Genomic DNA, 19,125 nt, shown 5'->3' with positions numbered 1-19,125 from the left:
ACTCTGTTCAAATACCTTCAACTGTTATTGTGATGTTCTCATAGCATTTCGTAGAATAACGCAGCAATAACAATTATAGGTATTAAAGCTCATGTTGCTCTTCGCATGGTATTTGTAAGGTATGCCCTTCTGTTCGGGCACTAGGCAATCTGCACGTTATAACTTTTTTCACAAGTGTCGGATTATTTTGCGGTCCTCGGCAAAGTTTTTCAGCATGTAGGCTAGGCTATACTTCAACGTTATTAGTTGGATCGTTTTAGACAAAAAAAAAATCAATTTAGGAGAAAATGAAAAAAAACACGTTTTTCCATACTAAATTCCATACAAAATTCAATCGCAATGCAGAATACGGGAACGCAACCAATCGCTCCCAAATTTTGCACTGTTGTTTTGGACGCCAAAAGGAATCGAAAAAGCTGTGTTCCAAAAAATCGACTTTGTTGATCCAGTCTATTGTGTATTGCTATTAAAAATGGTACGGATAGGTCGAGGCGTTCCGGAGTTATGGCCATTTCAGTGATTCAGACCAGCACCGGTGGAACTGGCCGTATATTGACCGTCCAGTTCCAAACTGTTCACGACCGTTCGAAACAGTCGCCGTTTCAAACGGTCGGTGAAACAGTCGGTGCCGCATTTGACAGCAGAAATGAGCGAGAAAGATTTCGCGCGCAAATGCGTTTTTAAAAACATTCAATTGGTGGAACAAGGACAGCTAACCGTTCACCCTGATCAGCTGTTGCCGGCAGCCAAGCCGCCAGCTTTTTGGCGCGGAAGTCGGGGGGTGTTCAGATGCAATGTTTATCACTCAACAAATTTATGAAAGTATTTTTTTCCGCAATAAATGTTTTAAATGTTCTAAAGTAAGGTTTAATAAATGCAGGTTATATTATTTTCAGGATAATTGCTAATGTTTGTTATTCTGAAGACCTATAAGTTTGAAATAATGGTGTGCTTGAACAAATTTGCTGATTAATTGGTTTCTGTAGAATACATCGAGGATCCCCTCGATATTCGACGACTGTTCTGAACAGTTTCACAAACAGTCGGGATAATCCAACTTTGAACTGAATACACAATATAAAACTGAACCAAGCCCCATTATGCGACTTATCAAACTGCGGCGATTTTTGTAACCTTTAGCATGGTTTACGAATTTTATGCGAAAATGAAAACTGGAGACCAGAAATTCCACGATATCGGTCCAAAATTCAAGATGGCATTCTAATATTCAATATGGCGGCTGTTTAAAGGAGTTTCAGGCTTTAAGGACAAACGTCTTGAAATCCCGCTTCAACATAGCATCGAAACTTCAGACGCACAAATCTCAAGAAGCAAGCTTCAAACAACAATGTATTTCATTATTCTGTTCTTGCTTACTTGTAAATAGCTTAAAATAAAAAGCTCAAGTGCACTGGTTTTGTTTACGAAGAGATTTGTGCCCTCGAAATCGTGAGTAGGTGCCAAAGTCGGCCATTGTGGCGGCCATTTTGGGATTCTTACAAGTCTGTCCTTAAAACCATGCAATATTTGGTATTGAAAAGATGTGGGAAGTCCAAAAATGCCGATTGAAATATCCTAGATGGCGACCAAAATATCCGAGATCGCGTCCCAAAACTCAAGATGGCGACTGTTTAATGGAGTTTTAGGACTTGAAACCATGCAATGGTGGGGAAGAAATCTTTGCTCCAAAAATGACAAACAGAGTATCCAAGATGGTGGTCTACAATCCAAGATGGCAGATCAAAACTTAAAATGACTTCTGTTTAATGGAGTTTCGGGCTCTAAAACCGTACAATATGGGTGTATCTTGTATGGGGAAGAAGTCTGGAATCCAAAAATAGCGACCAGAATTTCCAAGCTGCCGGACTTTAATCCTAAACGGCGGCTCAAGAATCAAAAACCAGATAAACGATATGGTCTCTGATGCCATGAAATGGATTTCTGTTAAATGTATGAAAGTGCAATATCCATCAACATGTCACTTGAGTTGTGTTGAAATGTATTTTCGAAGGCACGAGAAAGGCGCCATCACCGCTAGGTGGATTAATTAGGGTTTTTTTTTTCAACAGCTGACAACACTGCTATACTGTACTGTGCGATACTTAGGCTGTTCAAACGTCCAACAAAGTAGTAATTCACCTGAAATGCCGTGAGCTATTAAACATTGTGATTCAACAATAATTTTGTAGCTGACTTTGATCTGACTGTCGGCATACTGTATTCGGAGAAGTTGTTCAGGAGATCTCTACCTTGCACATGGTGAAAACTTCACTTCAAAATTGGCTCACTAGATAGCGCAACCGTAGCTGCAAAGATTGTATATGGCTGTGGCTTATGAGCCAATTTTAAATGTGGAGAAAATTTGTTTTTCTGATATTTTAATCATAGTATATAATTTGCATTTGGTGTCTTCAGTGGTGTTGTTATTACGAATATGAATCTTCTATTCAATTTATCTCTATTTTAGAAATTAGTACTGAAAAGTAATAGATAAAATTTTGATGTTTTCTGCAAAAATGGTCATCTGGCCAAATCCAACCTTTCTAACGTTGGGAACGTTCACGTAATGTACTCTAATGCGGACGGTTAATCTGGTTATGCCCCAGACAACCAGGAGTCGCATAAGAAACCACGTTGTACATCGTATAATGTACTATTTTAAGTCACTATCGCATATATGTACGGCTGACTGACAAATTTCATCGCATATGATGTTATTTTATGAACTTATTACGATGTATCAGGTAAAGTCATATAAGAATATAAATAAACTTTTATAAGGTATGAGCACATCGTAGTAGATGATATTCTGATATTTTATTGCGATGAACTTTACTTACTCGAAAAAGCGTGAGAACTCACAAAGTGTCAAATGACTTCACATAATTGCGTACTGCGATGATTATACGGCTTCGCAGTATACCTTGCATTGGTATATGGATGAAATCGCATAAAAGTACAAATAAACTCGTTGAAGTGTGCATACAAACTCGCATAACCTAGAAGCGTTTATGTTGGCATTACGCGATTTGATATGTGATAACAATTAATGAGTTTCTGTTGCACTGTGGATGCAGTGCCTAAAAGCTACAAGAAAGTGAACAGTCATAATTATGGTTGCAAAGTCATTATTATTTGTTTTGTTGGCTTGATAATCAACTATGGGAGGTGCTAGCCAGAGAGGGGCAATGAAAACTGTACGGGAAATCGTTTTTAACCTGCCAAACTCGCACAGCGCAAGTGAACCAAGTGCATTCCAACAAACACTGAGGTGAATTAGAATATCATGATAAATAATCAGCTTGTTTCATAAGTTGCGTTTGGTGTTGTGTGTGAAGTGTGGCTCAACAATCCAGAGGTCGTTAGTTCGATATCGAGCTGACAGAATTGTTTTTTTTTTGAATATTATTAAATCGCATAAGATGCTAAATTGCGTCGCAATAGTGCACGCAGTACATCGCATGAGATATCGCTTCAAGTCATATAGCGTTAATATTGTTCGGTCAATGCACGTATAGCGCCTCCATTTTTGTACGCATGAGGAACTTTGGTGCATCTTATGCGATGTTACTTTAACGCATAAAAGTACGTATAACATGAACATAAACTTCATTATACGTGCAAATTGGTTGTCTGGGGTAATTGTTAGTAAGAATTCTTTTGAATAGGTGTTACTAAAGTGAAAAAAATACTGTTACTAATATCTCGACTCTGTGCAGAGATATAAAGATGGCGTCTTCAACAAAACCGAACAAATGTACAAGAATCATCTGTCGAAAAAAAATCCAGCTCAAAATTACGGTGCGGATCGGTCAAGGCGTTCCGGAGTTATGACCATTTTAGTTATCCAGACCAGCACCGGTGCACTTGCCATATTACCTATAAAACTGAATCAAATTCTATCATGCGACACATCAAATTGCGCAGAATTTTGTGAAGTTTAGCATGATTGCCGAATTTTATTTTAAATCATTAATGGAAACCACAAAATCACGATATCAGCCAAAAATCCAAGATGGAGGTTGTTTTAGAAGTTTTGGGCTTTTAAGCCATGCAATATTGGTATATTTGGTATGAAGATATCCGGAGTCCACAAATGGTGACAAAAACATGCAAGATAGCGGTCCAAATTCAAGATGGCGGCTCAAAGTTCAAAATGGCAATTGATTTAACCCTCCTTTGGCATTCGGGTCTCTTTTGGCCCAAACCGTACACTATGTCGGCGAGCTGCTGCCAACGTGATGCAAAAGGATGGTTAGGCTCTTATGCCATGCAATATGGGTATATTTGGTAGAGAGTCCAAAAATCGCAACCAGATTTAAGATGGCAGCTGTATTAAGAAGTTTTATGTTCTAAAACCATGCAATATGGGTATATTTGGCATAGAGATGTCCAACGACCAAAAAGGCGACCAGAATAAACAAGATGGTGGCCCACACTTCAAAATGGCGGTAGTTTCAGGCTCTTAGGCCATGCAATATGGGTATATTTGGTATGGTCCAGAGTCCACAAATGGTGGCCAGAATATTTGAGATGACGGTTCAAAATCAAAGCTGGCGGTCTACATTTCGAGGTGGCAGCTATTTTATTATATTTGGGCTCAAAAACCATGCAATGTGGGTATATTTGGTAGGGAGAAAATATGCGGTGTCCAAATGTCCGGAGTCCTAAAATGGCGACCAGAATATCTAAGATAACGACCAAAAATCCAATACACTCATCAAACCTCCGTTTAGGTCTAATCCATTTAGGTAAAATCTATTAAGGTCCCTCCATTTAGGTAAGGTTCCCTAAATGGAATCTAATTGTGTTCAGAGCAGTTGGAGCGTTTTAGATTAGGGTTAAGGTTGGTTTATAGAAAATTAAGTTGCAAATGGAGTTAAGGTGAGTTCAGGGCGTGCTCAGGGGGGGGATGAGGTTGGTTTGGACTGTTGAAGGTTTCCTAGGAACTTTCTTGAGCATAAATCTTCGAATCTACATGCATAACTTGTGTGCTTAAATGATTGAATAAACGTCATTCTCACACATCAATGTACGTTCAGAAACTGTAGGCCTCATTAACCCCCCACAAAATCCTATGTAACACTCCCTTGAAATCTCCCTAAAACACACTCGGACACCCTGTAACGTACCTGAGACCCTCAGAAATCACCGAAAACGCCCTCGTAACGCCTCTGAAATCGCCAAAAATTCTCTAAAGCTTTCTAAAATGCCTTCGAAATCCCCTTAAAACCCCCTCGAACCTCATGTAACGCACCTGAGACCCTCAAAAAACCCCCAAAACGCCTACGTAACGCCTAAATAACGCCTCTGAAACTCGCCAAAAATCATCTAAAGCTGTCTGGAATGCCTTTGAAATCCCCCTAGAACCCCCTCGGACCCCATGTAACGCACCTGAGATCCTCAGAAACCCCATAAAAACGCCTACGTAACGCCTGAGCAACGCCTCTGAAACTCGCTGAAAATCCTCTGAAGCTTTCTGAAATGCCCTCAAAATCCCATTTAAACCCCATCGGATTCCATGTGACATAACTGAGAGCTTTCAAAACTCACCGAAAATACCCATGAAGCCACCTCCCCTTCCGGTGCAACGCCTCTGACACTTACCCCCTCAAGAAAACCCCCATGAAATCCATCTGAAACCCCGCATGGCCCCCTTTAAATCTCCAGGTCACTCGCCCTTCTTAAACTTCTTTGCAATCTTCATATTCATTTAGGTAGGTAATGGACTGAATCCATTTAGGTGAAAATTCTATTTAGGCAGTCCCGACTCGTTACCTAAATGGAGGTTTTGGTGTACATATAGCGGCTCAAAATTCAAGATGGCGGTTGTAACAAGGAATTTCAGCCTCTAAAACGTTTCAATTTGGGTATATTTGGTAAGAGGAAGATATCTGGAGTTCAAACATGGTGACCAGAAGATGGCGGCTCAAAATGCAAGATGGCGGCCATCAATTCGAGATGGAAGCTTGCTTAAGGAGTTTTAAGTTTCTAAAACCATGCAACATGGGTGGGTATATTTGGCATGGGGACCAAAATATTCAAGAATGCCGTCCAAAATTCAAGAAGACAGCAGTTTTAAAGAGTTTTGGGCTCTGGAACCATGCAGTATAGGGATAATTTGGAGCTCCCCACGCAGAAAAATGGCGCTTGTTTAAAACAATAAAACGCATGGTTGATTTTCAAACTGAGAATTTACTTATTCCAAAGTTATATTTAATTGTTTTCATTTAGAGTTTATCGATAAAAACAACCGATTACCATCATTTCAGTAACAAATTTTGAAACGACGTATAATCAATGCTACCCCATTGATTATACGTCGTTTTCAAAATTTGTTACTGATTTCATATAATGTCAAAAATTCCATTTGTTTCAACAAAATAAAAACTATAAACATGGTGCGAAAGCACTCACACATCTATAAAATGCTTACCCCAACATCGTCACAACGAAGAAAGTGCAGCAAATCCATCACGCCAACTTCCAAGTGCAGCTTTGGCCGTGATGGATAACGCGCAGGTACTCACGACAGCATCCACAAAAAGTTGATCGCTTTTGCCTTTTTTGTCTTTTTTTAGTCGTTCTCCTCCCCATCCGCTTACCGACGGTCTAAAAATAGATTTCCGAGCTGCCGTTACCAACACAATCACATTCCGGGTTTGTTAGTGGCAAAAGTACAGTCGTTTGAATGAATCCATTATTTCATGTTGAATATACCATGTCTCTGTTTGTTTTAACAAACTGTCAAAAATTTCGACAAATGAAAATATTTGTATTATCAAACAATAGAACAGTTCAGTTTAAACTAGAAATCAGTTTGTCGCTATAGTAAACTGAAAAATCGGTTAATTTGAACTAGAATTTAATTGTGTTTACAATATATTTTTCTGCGTGCCCTTAGGGACTCTGAGGGAGTGTAAGAAAAAATAGAACAAATTTTGGAAATAGATAGAATTTTTTGCAGTAAGCCGTAATGTAACCTGACAGTCCTTCTTCTATTCTTTTTAAGTAGTTATCATCTCTTAATTCCAGTCGTTTCGAGTTGTTTTGTAGTATCTATACTGATCAGCAGGCTTGATAATTCTCCTTAAAATCAAAAGAGTTTTCCAACAGGCTCTAGAGCGGTGTTTTGCTTCTGCCTCGTCGCGAGGGAGCGAACGAACCCCAAACAGAGAGGCAATAAAAATTGAGCGAGGAAGAGGAGAACGAAAATAGAGCCGATGATGATTTTGGATAAAAGAGTGCGATTTTTGCCTCGAAAGTTTTTCTTTGTCTGAGAGTGGAACTCACGAGAGCTTTTTGAGTGTGAGTGCACGTGAGAAAAACAACAAGCAATAATGAGTGTTGGACGAACTCCTGGCTGCGCGAAAAGCTCGCGCTCGGTGCTGTTGAGGATTTGCGTTGTGATTTCTAAGTTTTATTTTTTCTCCTCAGGAAATCGCTGAAATCGCTTCCTCATTTTCTCGCGAGGGAGTTTCTGCTAAGCCTGCGGATCAGTATTTAACGATAGAATGAAAGTTGTGCTGAAATAGACCTGAAGAAAATTATCAGATGTTGAGGACCTACATTAAATTTTTTTTATGCTGGACCTAAGGCTTCCAATGTTTCATAAAATCATGTTTATTTTATTAAAACTTGACAATTATTAACAAATTTATTTGAAGATACAAATTGTTACATACCTCGAACTGTAAATGGTTAAGTTCAGTATACCATTTTAGATTATGATATATGTGATTATGCGTGAGATAGACAATTCGAATGTTCAGCACAGCTGCAGTTCGTTATTTCCCTTTTTTGCAGGCAGAACTTATTAAACAGATTCGATATGCTCAAATTTTACCAAAATATAAATGAAGTGCTTCTATATGATTTACGGAATCTGATTAAGGAGAAACTTCAGAGAATACAAACATGGCTGCTACAATGGCCGACTTGATCCCCTACTCACGTTTTCAAGAGCACCAATTTTGACTGCCTCTTTTTGCAAGTGATCAAAGCCATGATAAACAAGTACGGCCTGATTCGATGCTTCGTTCGTCAGATTTGTACCTCTATAGTTTGTATGCATAATTGCAATGGGATTTCTTGATGTTTCACCTTAAGCAGTGCTACCAACAAAAATAAGAAAAGCACTATACTACATCCACTTCAACTTTTTCCGAAGTTCTGTATTTGCTACCATGCGAAGCAATGATTTCTCAATATTTAATTATTTCTTTACCTATATCAGCAGTGTTGCCAGCTTCTAAAATCATATAGTTTTATTGATAAATGGAGTGCTGGATAATACTTGATATCAATGTGAAACTCTATGACCATTCGAATGTTTGCCAAAATTTAATGCATTCGACATTGTAAGTCTGATTCAATTTGCAGCAGACAGCAGTGTTGCCAGTTGGTACAACAATTTTGTCTCCCCTTTGAGAATGATCAAGTCGCTTCTAGAAGTTTCTGAAATCATGGATCTCGTTATATAAAAATCGTACGCAGCTGCTCATTTCTTGCTTCTTAGTAACATTTGAGTAGCATTTCCAATTTTGTACGTGTTTTCAATTATTCATGAGGGTTGTTATAAAAGTTTTCGTCTGCTCAATTATCTGAAACATGGACGAATAATTCAGTTTGTTAGAATAACATTTTGAGACAAATTCTGAGTTCAACAGGTATTAGAAAACATCTGATGACGAAAAGAAAAGAAAGAAAAGAAAAGTTGTCGAAATGTCAATACCGAAAATTGCGATTGTGAAGCAATGAAGGAAATTGGTTATCTACAAATCCATTATCATCGCCGAATAAAAAAAACACCTTCTCATAATGGCATGATTCATCAATCAATCTGCTCAAAGCCAGAACATGATCAGAATTCAAACGAATCATTCAAAACTAGTTATTACCAAACGAAAAAAAAACTTTCCAAAGCCAGAACTAGTGCTCTCGAATTTCGACACAGCAAAAAATGCGTCGCTAAGCTTTCGCAATGCGTTTCATTTTGGCAATTTTTACCGGTTATTCCAAGTCGCAAAAAAACGTCATTTCGTTTTGAACGACCATAACCAGCACCGACGACGACGACGGACGACCAAGGGATTTTTAACTTTTCCGCCTTTCGACGGTTGATAGACGACGACTAGGAAACGCCATCGTCCGTAAATCCTTCGCGCGGACGACGAAAGCACGTACTGGCTATTGCCGCCAGGTTGAGGTACCATTCCGGGCCTCACCGCCGCCGCCGTGGATGATGATTATTTAATTGGCGTTATTCAACGTCCGTCGTCGTCGTGGTCGTCATCGTTCAAGCCAATGGCGGCGGCGGCGCGGCGTATTCACCGGAAAAGAGGATAACGATAGAATTTTTATAGATTTTCGGCATTATTTTTTGATCCTCGCTCGCTGGAAAGGATTTTCCGCGTAGCGGAACGCTCGCGCGGGACAATTTTTTATTTCGAGCTCAACGTTCGAGTTGGTTCGTTCGTCCGTTGTCGTCGTCGCATATGGGAAACGGATTTTCCACCACTTCAATTTGGAGCGGGACATATAGAGCCGAATGGTGAAGCCAAATTTCGTTACTGAACTATGTGCGGGCCATTCGAAATTGGGCGAAACTCAGGAAACGGATTCCCATCGTCATCCGTCATCGATGGGGCCGAGTTTTCCGGAATGGATTTTTTTTTGTGGGCTGTGAGGCTGTTCTGGGTGGATTGGTTTTATTTGATTTCGTTTTTTTTCATTGTTGCCCATTTCAGATCAGGATGGTTCGCTAAAGCGGGAGGATTCGCCGGTGGAACCGCACGAAAATGGAGTCGATGTGGACAACGATGACGAACTGCCCATTATGGGCGATCTGGACGGGATGGATGGTGATCCGAACGATATGAATCGGCCGAGGAAAATTCGACGGTGAGTTTCCAACGTGGTTTGGGTTGTGGATTATTTCCATGGCCTGAAGGGTCGCGTACATTGATTACGTCCTGAATTGGATGTTAGGCATTGTTCAAATCTGGATAATCGGTAACATACTTCAATGGATGTGTATAAACTTAGGTATTTTTCTTTTTCCAAGCAGATCTCGGACAACCTTCACCACCTTCCAGTTACATCAGTTGGAGCGGGCCTTCGAGAAGACGCAGTATCCGGATGTGTTTACTCGAGAGGAACTTGCAATGCGGTTGGATTTGAGCGAAGCGAGAGTTCAGGTAGGTTCAAGTTCCAAAATTTTATACAGTTAGTTTGATAGCATTTGCAGCATGAACCTCCTTTGTGCCGTATAAAGCAAGAATGATGGCAACACCATTTTATACAAAACATTTTGAAAAGGTTATCAAATAGTTTTGTTTCTCTACCAACATTCTCACAAATTTGGAATGATCTACTATTTATCAACTTATTGGAGCCAATACAGCAGAAGCGATAAGCGCATGGCAATTCAGCAATCCCACGCTGAAGGCAACGGTTTCGTTTCCCGGTAGGTTCAGGACCTTGTCGGAATGGAAATTTCCATGCAGTAATTGAAATTTGGTTGCTACATACTTTTGAAAACTCTTAAAAAATAGGAATTTACACATGACGTAAACCATCAACGTACGTAAACATCTCATGACTGAATGGCAAATTTGACTCAATTTTACATCCATCATGTAAGTTCGAGTTGGTTGCACAAGATTTCAACAAACCTATCTGACCAGATAGGTAGAAACAGTTTTACATTTATCGTATGTCTCACAACTCGATGATACAGACTAGAGGTATAGTACGTGCCTCTCAATTGGCGGACCAGAGTTCGAATCCAGTTAATTATTTTACTTACACATGTTTTATCTCTCGCTTCGGCTCTAGCAATTGCTATCTCGACTTTATTTGTAATAAAAGACTTAAATTTGTGTCAAACGGGCCGCTCCATTTATGTGTATCCAAGTGAACTTAAATTTACATGATTTTTTCTAAGAGGGCAATGTTAGAGGTGTGCGCCGCCGCGCCACGCCGGCGCCGCCGCCGATGTTTGGTTCACGTCGCCGCCGCCGATTATTTTTCGGCGCATCGCCGCTTACGCCGCCAAACACCAATTTTCTACGCCAATTTCCAAACGCATTGAAAAATTATGTTATTTCTTGATTTATTTCATTTCAATTTTTCAAGCAATTCATTGCAGTCATCTGCATTAGTATTTGTAAGGTCGTTTTCAGCGGTGCTCCATTTTAATGGTCCAAATTTATAACAGTTTCAAAAATTGAGAACGCTAAAAATAGATCAAATTACGCTTAGTTCCACCGGTAGTTGTTTTAAATTCTAAACTTCGCATGGTGCGTCAACGATGTTTTGAAAGTGAAAAAGTTTGTCCTTTGAATTAAATCGAGTTCACAAAGATACCAGGGGTTCCTGAATAACTGATGGCTGTAGAAAGAATCCACGGATTCCGGAGGTTGAAGAAAAGTCTAGTGATTCTAAAAAACATGTTTTTGTCGTGTTCACCTCCAGAATCGATGAAATTTCTCTAGCAACTCTTTTGTGGATTCTTCCAGCAGTTTTGCCAAGAATTCCGCTAGGGGTTCCTCCGGGAAATCTAGGAGGTTCTTCTGGAATTTCGAAAGTTTCCTCCGAGACTTCCTCTAGGAATTTCTCCGGGCATTGCTACAGAAGTTTCACTGGGACTTTTAGCAGTAGTTCCTTTAGAAACCCCTCTAAATTTTACTCCGGGTATTCTTTTAGGAGATCCTCCGGCAATTGCTCTAGAAGTTCTTCCTGGGAATTCCTTTAGGAGTTCGTCCGGCACTTCCACAAGGAGCATCTCCCGGAATTCCTCCTCTAGTTCTTCAACGAGTTCATCCGGGAATTCATTTACGAATTTATTCGGGAATTCCTATAAGAGTTCATAGAAAATGCATTAGAAATACCAGAAGTTTACACCGGTAGCTCCTCTAGAAGTTCTTCCGGGAATTCTTCTGGAGGTTCTTCGGGCAATTTCTGTAGCAGTTGCTCCTGGAATTCTTCCAGAAGTTTCATTAGGATTTCTTCCTAAAATTCTTCCAGAGGTTTCTCCGGAATGTTCTAAAAGTTCCTGTGGGAATTTCTCTAGGATTTCCTCCAGGAATTCCTCCGGGAATACCTCTACGAGTTCTATCGGGGATTCCTACCGATTTTTTTTTCGGGAATTACACTAAGAGTTTCACCGTGACTGTCTCTAGAAGTTATTCCGGGATTTCCTCTGGGAGTACTTTTGGGAATTCGAACATCTTCGGGAACACCTTTACGGAATTCGATATCTTTCGGGAATGCCAGGAGATACCCCAAACGCTCCTCTAGGAGTTCTCCCAGCTATTTCTCTAAAAGTATTTCTGGGAATTTCTCTAGAAGTTGTTCCGGGAATCCCTTTATGAGTTGATCCGGAAATTCCTCTACGCGTTCCTCCGGAAATTTATTCATGAATTTCCTGGGACTTCTTCCATCGAGAATTTCTCTACATCTTCTCTCAGGAATTTCATCCGGGAATTTTTTAGGAGTACCTCCGGGAACTCCTCTATGAGTTCCTCTACGACCTCCTCTATGAGTTTCTCAGGAATTTCATTACGAATTTCTTCGGAAATTCCTCAAGAAATTCTTCCAGGAATACCTTTAAGAGTTCGTTCGAGAACTCATCTAGGAATACCTCTGGTAGTTTCTCTACGAGTTCTTCCTTGAACTTCTGTCCGAATTTCTTCGGCAATTTCTTCCGTGAATTCCACTGAATGTTCCTCCGGCAATTTCTCTAAGAGTTCTTCTAAGATTTTTTTTCGGTATTCTTCCAGGAGTTTCTCCAAACATTGCTTTGTTGCGTTGTTTTTATTTTGGAAATTTCTTTAGGAGTTCATTCGGGAATTCCTCTAGGTGTACCTACGGGAATGCCTTTAATAATTTATTCGGAAAATCCTCTAGAAGTTCCACCGGGAATTCCTCTAGAGTTTCTTCCGGGAATTTCTTTAGCAGGCCATTCTGGATTAATTTTTGCGCAGCTGATAGATGATTCACCATAACAGTTATTTCAATAAATTAAAAAAAAGCTGTGAAAATAAAAAATATGTAACTAAATCGTACCTATGAACATGTCATTGCATCTTCAACATGATGAGTTACTAAAAAATAAAACACTGATATTGATTAACGGAATTAACAAAAAAATAAAAATTATGGCCACGCTGTTTCACGCCGCCGAAAATGCATTCGGCGTCACGCTGATCACGCCACCGCCGCCGGCCAAAAAATTGCTAAACTCCGCCGCCGACCGATTTCAAATCGGCGCACACCTCTAGGCAATGTAAAGGAAACTTTAAATTAATAGCCGTGAAAGTGAAGAACATTAAGCTGAGAGCAGGCTTTTGGACGTTGCGAAAAGAAAAGGAGGGATAGAAAAAAATGAATAAATCGTTAGCAAGCTTGGAATTTTTGAAAATAAATTCTTAAAATTCTTGGTAATCGGCCTGCCAAAGATGTAATTTAGCTAAAGAATCCCAAAGAAATCCCTTGAGCATGGGTGAGCAATAGCTTCATGCAACTTTGTTCTGTCAAACGATGATTGTTCAGAGTCTTCAGAATTATCTTGGCAAGAGAATCTACATATGCAAAATACCTCTTGATAGTCATTTAATTCTACTGGAATCCTTTTGAGACTATGAAGCTTCTCGCTGAAGCCTTCTGCATCCCTGAAACTCTCCTGAAACTTGCATTATAGCTTAATTAATTACAAAAAAACCATGAAGATTTTTTTAATCCTTTGTGATACTTGAAACCTACTAGGCAACCCCCTTAAACTTTCCTTGTTTCCATTTTTCTGAACGTCCCCCTGAACTTAATACATCTTCAAGCTACATTTCCTCCTTCAATAATCGCATTGTCCCTATCACACCCACTGAAATTTTCCTGAAAACACCTGATATCCCACCTGAAACTCCCCTTATGCCTTCCCCTTTAACCTTCTTTCTCTCATGCAAACCATGGAATCTCTCACTGAAATCTCCTGATTCCTTATATGATAGCTCATATGATTCACTTTGATTAGCGATAATACCACGAATTAAGGTTTTTCTGAATCATTGTTTAGCGCAACAAGAGATTAGAAACTGAACACGAATAATTCTGGTGACACAATTACACCCACATAAAAACAAGCATACGAACGTAGTCACTGAATGGCATTTTACTTCTTTGCACCCGTACGAAACAATACCGAACGCAAGTGATCATGCTGCGATACTATTTATATACAGGAGCGATATACTCATTGATACGCAGGGGAAATAATCCCTTTCCAAAGCATGATGGAAAAGTCATAAAATCATAAAATATGCCGCTTCATGACGTCATGACTACAAATCATAATATCATGACGACAACGGCAATATTCATAAAAAAGGCATGAAATATCATGACGCAGAGTCATAGAAACATGCCTCTGAATCAACTGTGCCAAACGGCGTTCGGCCAAACGGCATTCGGCCAAATGATCTTTTCCAAAAATGACTGGGAACCGGTAAAAACGATTGATTTGACTATTTGAACACTGAACAGCGTTCGCTGCATTCTGCAGCAGTGAAAGCTAGCTTTGAAGTGCCACAGAGATTTTGTGGGGTGTGAATTGAAAGTTGGTTCAACAAGTGAATTTGGCGAAGTGAAAATTTAACGGCGATAAAGAACAACTCCTCAAGCTGCTGATTTGGTGCGGTTGCCTTGGAAAAACGCAAAACATGAAGTCATAAGTGGAGTGAAATTGAAACGTGAAATTTTGAGTAATTGTTCGATTTCCTGTGCAAGAAAGGCTGGTTATCGACAGCCTACATGTTTTTGCTTCCATCTAATGAGGTATTGACAAAGGTAAGTCGGAATTGACGAAATGATTGACTATTTTCCACCTAATGTGACGGAAATTAGCGCATATGATGAAGTATTTTTTACCCTATACAAAACTAAACCTTATCCTGTCATGAGACACACCAAATTGCGCCGAATTTTGTTACCTTCATAATGGTAGATGATTTTCTTCAGAGTTATTCAGTGGAGGTCAGAATACTCAAGACAGCGACCCACAGTTGTAGATTGTGGGTATTTCAAAGGGTTTAAAGCTTTAAAAGCTTAAACTCTTGCAATATGGGTGTTTTTGATGTGGAAGACATATCCAGAATTCAAAAATTCTGACCAAAATATCCAAGATGGCGGTCCAAATTCCAAGATGGTGGCCCAAAATTCAATATGGCGGCTGTTTTAATGAGTTTAAGGCTTCTAAACCATGCAACATGGGTGGCCACCCGGATATCAGGTATTGGAAAGAACGAAGAGTGTTTTAAAGATCTTGGGTCGAATATCCGTTTCGTTGAGTTTACGCGTGTCCGGTTTGTTGAATTGGAGGCTGTTTCGGGGGATCCGGTAGTGCATACCAGTGTTCAATGGGCAGTGTTCAATGAGGAGGTTGACGAATAGTATTTGCGAAGTTTTAAGATTACTGGAAGTGATATAAAGACCTAAACCTTGCGTTTCACTATGTGCCGTTACAAATCATCATGGGGAGGGAGATAGGATTTTTGTTTTTGTTTCGGATGTACCGGAATTCATTGGTCTGTGGTTCGTTTTTTGCGATCAACCGGAAAAGTACCTGATTTTTGAAGAAAAGAAGAAACCATAACAATTGAAACTACTGCCGTATTTTGTAACTCATTCTACTTTTTTGCGTGTTTTTGCACTTGAGAAGAAAATTGCTGATGGAGCATACCTACCTTGAAGAAGAGAATGCTTGTCTTGCGAGGAGAATTCGGACCGAAATGGGTGAGAGCTTTCCAATATTCATCATGTAGTACCATTCATTTTCATTTTTTACAAATGTGTATATTTTGTATCATATTCACACTTTGACAGCACTGTAAGCTAGTAAACATTTTTTTCTTTTTTGTGCCCTTTAATTTCAGAGTTTTGTTCATCATTAGGTATAAAACAACTATTTTTGGGAGTGGAGGGAAATAAGAGCTGTCAGACGAAACATAATGGTTGGGAAGAGTGGAGATGCCAACTTCTTATTATAACTTTTATGTGGAGAATGACAGATTCTTCTTTTTCACATTCATTGGGGCATCCTCCAATGCGATGGCTTGCACTATATATAATTGTATGATCTTGGTTGTATAATTATAATGTTTTGCTTGATCAAATCACATTGGATGGACAGCCCATTGCTATCGGGCTTAGTACCGTGCTACAATGAATGGAAACCATCATCATCATCATCATCATCATCATAAACCATGCAACATGGGTTTATTTAGTATGGGAAAGATGCCCGGAGGTTAAATATGGACACCAGAATATCCAAGATGGCGGCCCGAATTCCAGGTTTTTGGCTCTCAAACCGTACAGTATGGGTATATACTTAAAAGGTACCAGAAGTCCGAAATCGACTACTTGAATTTTGAATATAGCGGCCTAAAACCTAGATGATGGCTGAAAATTTAAGAAGGTGGGAAAATCTTATCGTTTCGGTTTTGTTTATGTTTTGAATCAAATTTTACTAAAAGCGGTTCATTGGTACTTTAATTGAATAAACCAATTAGCACTAGCTAAAAGTATATATTGTAATACCATCCAGTGTTTGTATTGTTGTTGGAACAGTGATTGATGTTTGGATTGAAAAAAAAAATCACTATCTACTATTATCAAAACTCTTATTGTCCCAGCTTTGTTCGTGAGTAATAAAGTGATTTCCTCAAACGCAGACTTACATTTTGTGATCCCTCTATGTATTTATGATATGATTGATACCGATCTCCTACTGAAGCTTATTTACATAATATCCGAACGGAGAGCCGGACCACCTGAGTCGTCAGCCAGTGCGAACATGGCTCATGGCGGCGCGGTGTCCGGAGGTCAGATATCATGTCGGTGATTATCAGATAGACAACATCAAATAAAATCAAATTCATAATACGATTAAAGCGATACGGCGGCCGGGCGCAATAAGTTGGCGCTTAAATTTTCCCAAAACCGGTCATCGTCGCACCCTGCCCCGATTGATTCTTTGCCTCCAGGCAAATATGCACTTATTTGTTGTGCCTACGCTTGCCTTACTTTGGACCCACGTCGTTGTTGTTCAGTATGCATATGAGTTTGCATTCGAAATTAAAAATTATTCAAATAACTTGACCCGGTCTGACATAATTATCCACTTTTCACGCACCTCGCACCAGCTAGCCAACCATCATCGACTGAACGAGCGAGCAGCCCAGCAGACGACCCGAAGAAGAACGCTGGAGACTTCCTTCTACTGGTTGGTTCGGTTCTGACTGGGTGGGTGAGTTAAACGAGACTACAGCCGGGGAGCCCACCCCGAGCAGAAACCACCGCCCTGCGACGACGGCGACGACGACGGTGACGACCGGTCCAAAAGCTAATTAACTTTTTGGGTGATTTTCCCTTCGTTGTCGTCGCCACCATTGTGCGCTCTGGTCATGGGACACAAGACACAAGCCATGGACCAGTTAATCGTTGCGTAATTGTGCGGCAAAGGGGAATGTTGGCTATGGTTTCTATACCTACGGAAAGACGGGACTCGGTCTCTTGATGGGATCGATTAGTAGGGGTTGCATGTTTGCTTAGGATGATGGGGAATCAAACAGAGCAGTCGATAATAGGCCTTCGGTTGATCGGACCAGCAACCGGGATGGCGCTCCGTGATGTGTGTACTTAATACGATATTATTATATTAAAAGCAGATTATGGCATGGATTTGTTTGTTTATCAGGAGTTTTTCCTCTTTGACGGTCGATGGCGAGTAGTAGAGTTATCTGCAAATCGATATTGCTTCCAAATGAAGAATTTTGTCTCTATGTTCAATCGACAATCTCCGTTTCCCCAATATCAAATGTGCAGATTCTTGCTCGAATTGCGGAGCCCTGGGCATAACAGGTTCTCACGGGTGGTCGTTAATCGAATATACTTGAGAATATATAGCTAGTTCAAGTGGTTTGGCTGTAGTTTTGCATACTGCTTAGAACTGCTGTGAAGCGGATTATTTGAATTCTGCTATATGAACAAAAAACTTGTCTTTTTCGACAAGTACCTGACTAGATGACGTCAGAGAAGATTCCTCCCTTTACATACACATATTAGCTGTCATTTAGTTTAACAGACTTGAAGAGCTTTTTATGTCAAATGCAATGCTTAAAATTGTTAGAGTTGAATTCCAAAAATTGCTGCCCATTTGGAACATACTGCGCTGATACTCCTACCAAGAGTTTTGACTTCATGATTTTCTACTCAAAATAAACTACATACACCGTGGTACCGGACAAACGCCGATTTTCATACAAAATGGCTAACTTTGAGATGCTATGATTTGCTTTGGTGAATTGACCTCAATTTTTGACACGAAATTACAAATGTGCTGAATTTTGCGTTTACGAAGTACAAAATGCTTGGTTCATTCATTTAGGGCTAGGCGTAACAAGGCGTTCTAAAAAAAGTGCAAAAGTAATCGCATTAATTACAGGCGCAAGAAATTTCAGAAAATTTTCTGAAGAAATTTCCGAATATCTGAACAACTCCTTGAGAATCTCCAGAATAAATCAGATTCAGATTTTCAAGTAATTCAGGAAAAAATCTCGAAAAAAATCCCTTAAAAACTTCCTAGAAATAGGTGGAGAAATTTATAGATACAACTTTGTAAATATTCGTATAAAAACAATCAATCTATTTTTAAAGTAATTTTTGTTGAATTTTTTCTAGAAATATTTTGGGAAAAAATATGAATGAATTCCTGAAAGAATCCGTGAAGAAAATTCCGGAGGAATCATGGAGGGGTTTCTCACAAAATGCATAAAAAAGCAAATGGAGGAATTCCTATAGGAATGATTCTTGTATGAATCTCCACTGGAGTCGTTGAAGATATTCTTAATGACACTCCTTCAGACATTTTCAATGAAGTCCCTGTGTAATGCCTGGAAGAGCTCGACAAGGAATACTTGTTTTATACTTGATGGGCTACAGCTCGTAGCGGTGAGTCCACCAAATGGAGTATCCGACTGCACTGGTCTCGGTTCTGGGCCTATCGCTTCCAGTCGCCCTGATCGTTTAGAGTCCTTAGGTCCTCCTTATCTGCGAAAAGCCAACGTG

General features: G+C 39.7%; 1 protein-coding gene across 2 annotated transcripts in view; it reads left to right on the top strand.

The window, feature by feature from the left end:
- The window catches only part of LOC115267285 (retinal homeobox protein Rax), a 70,509-nt gene that overhangs the window by 15,960 nt on the left and 35,424 nt on the right, over positions 1-19,125 (top strand). The window contains exons 2-3 of one of the 2 annotated variants that reach the window (XM_062853567.1): positions 9,750-9,903; positions 10,067-10,199. In XM_062853567.1, coding sequence (XP_062709551.1) covers positions 9,750-9,903; positions 10,067-10,199 — 287 coding nt within the window. The remainder of the gene's footprint in view (positions 1-9,749; positions 9,904-10,066; positions 10,200-19,125) is intronic. The other variant, XM_029874199.2, reaches the window with a different exon arrangement.

The sequence above is a fragment of the Aedes albopictus genome, chromosome 2 (assembly GCF_035046485.1).
Source record: "Aedes albopictus strain Foshan chromosome 2, AalbF5, whole genome shotgun sequence".
NCBI classification, from domain to species: domain Eukaryota; kingdom Metazoa; phylum Arthropoda; class Insecta; order Diptera; family Culicidae; genus Aedes; species Aedes albopictus.
The sequence above is the reverse complement of the archived record's forward strand: the minus strand, read 5'-3'. Positions and strand labels throughout refer to the sequence as shown.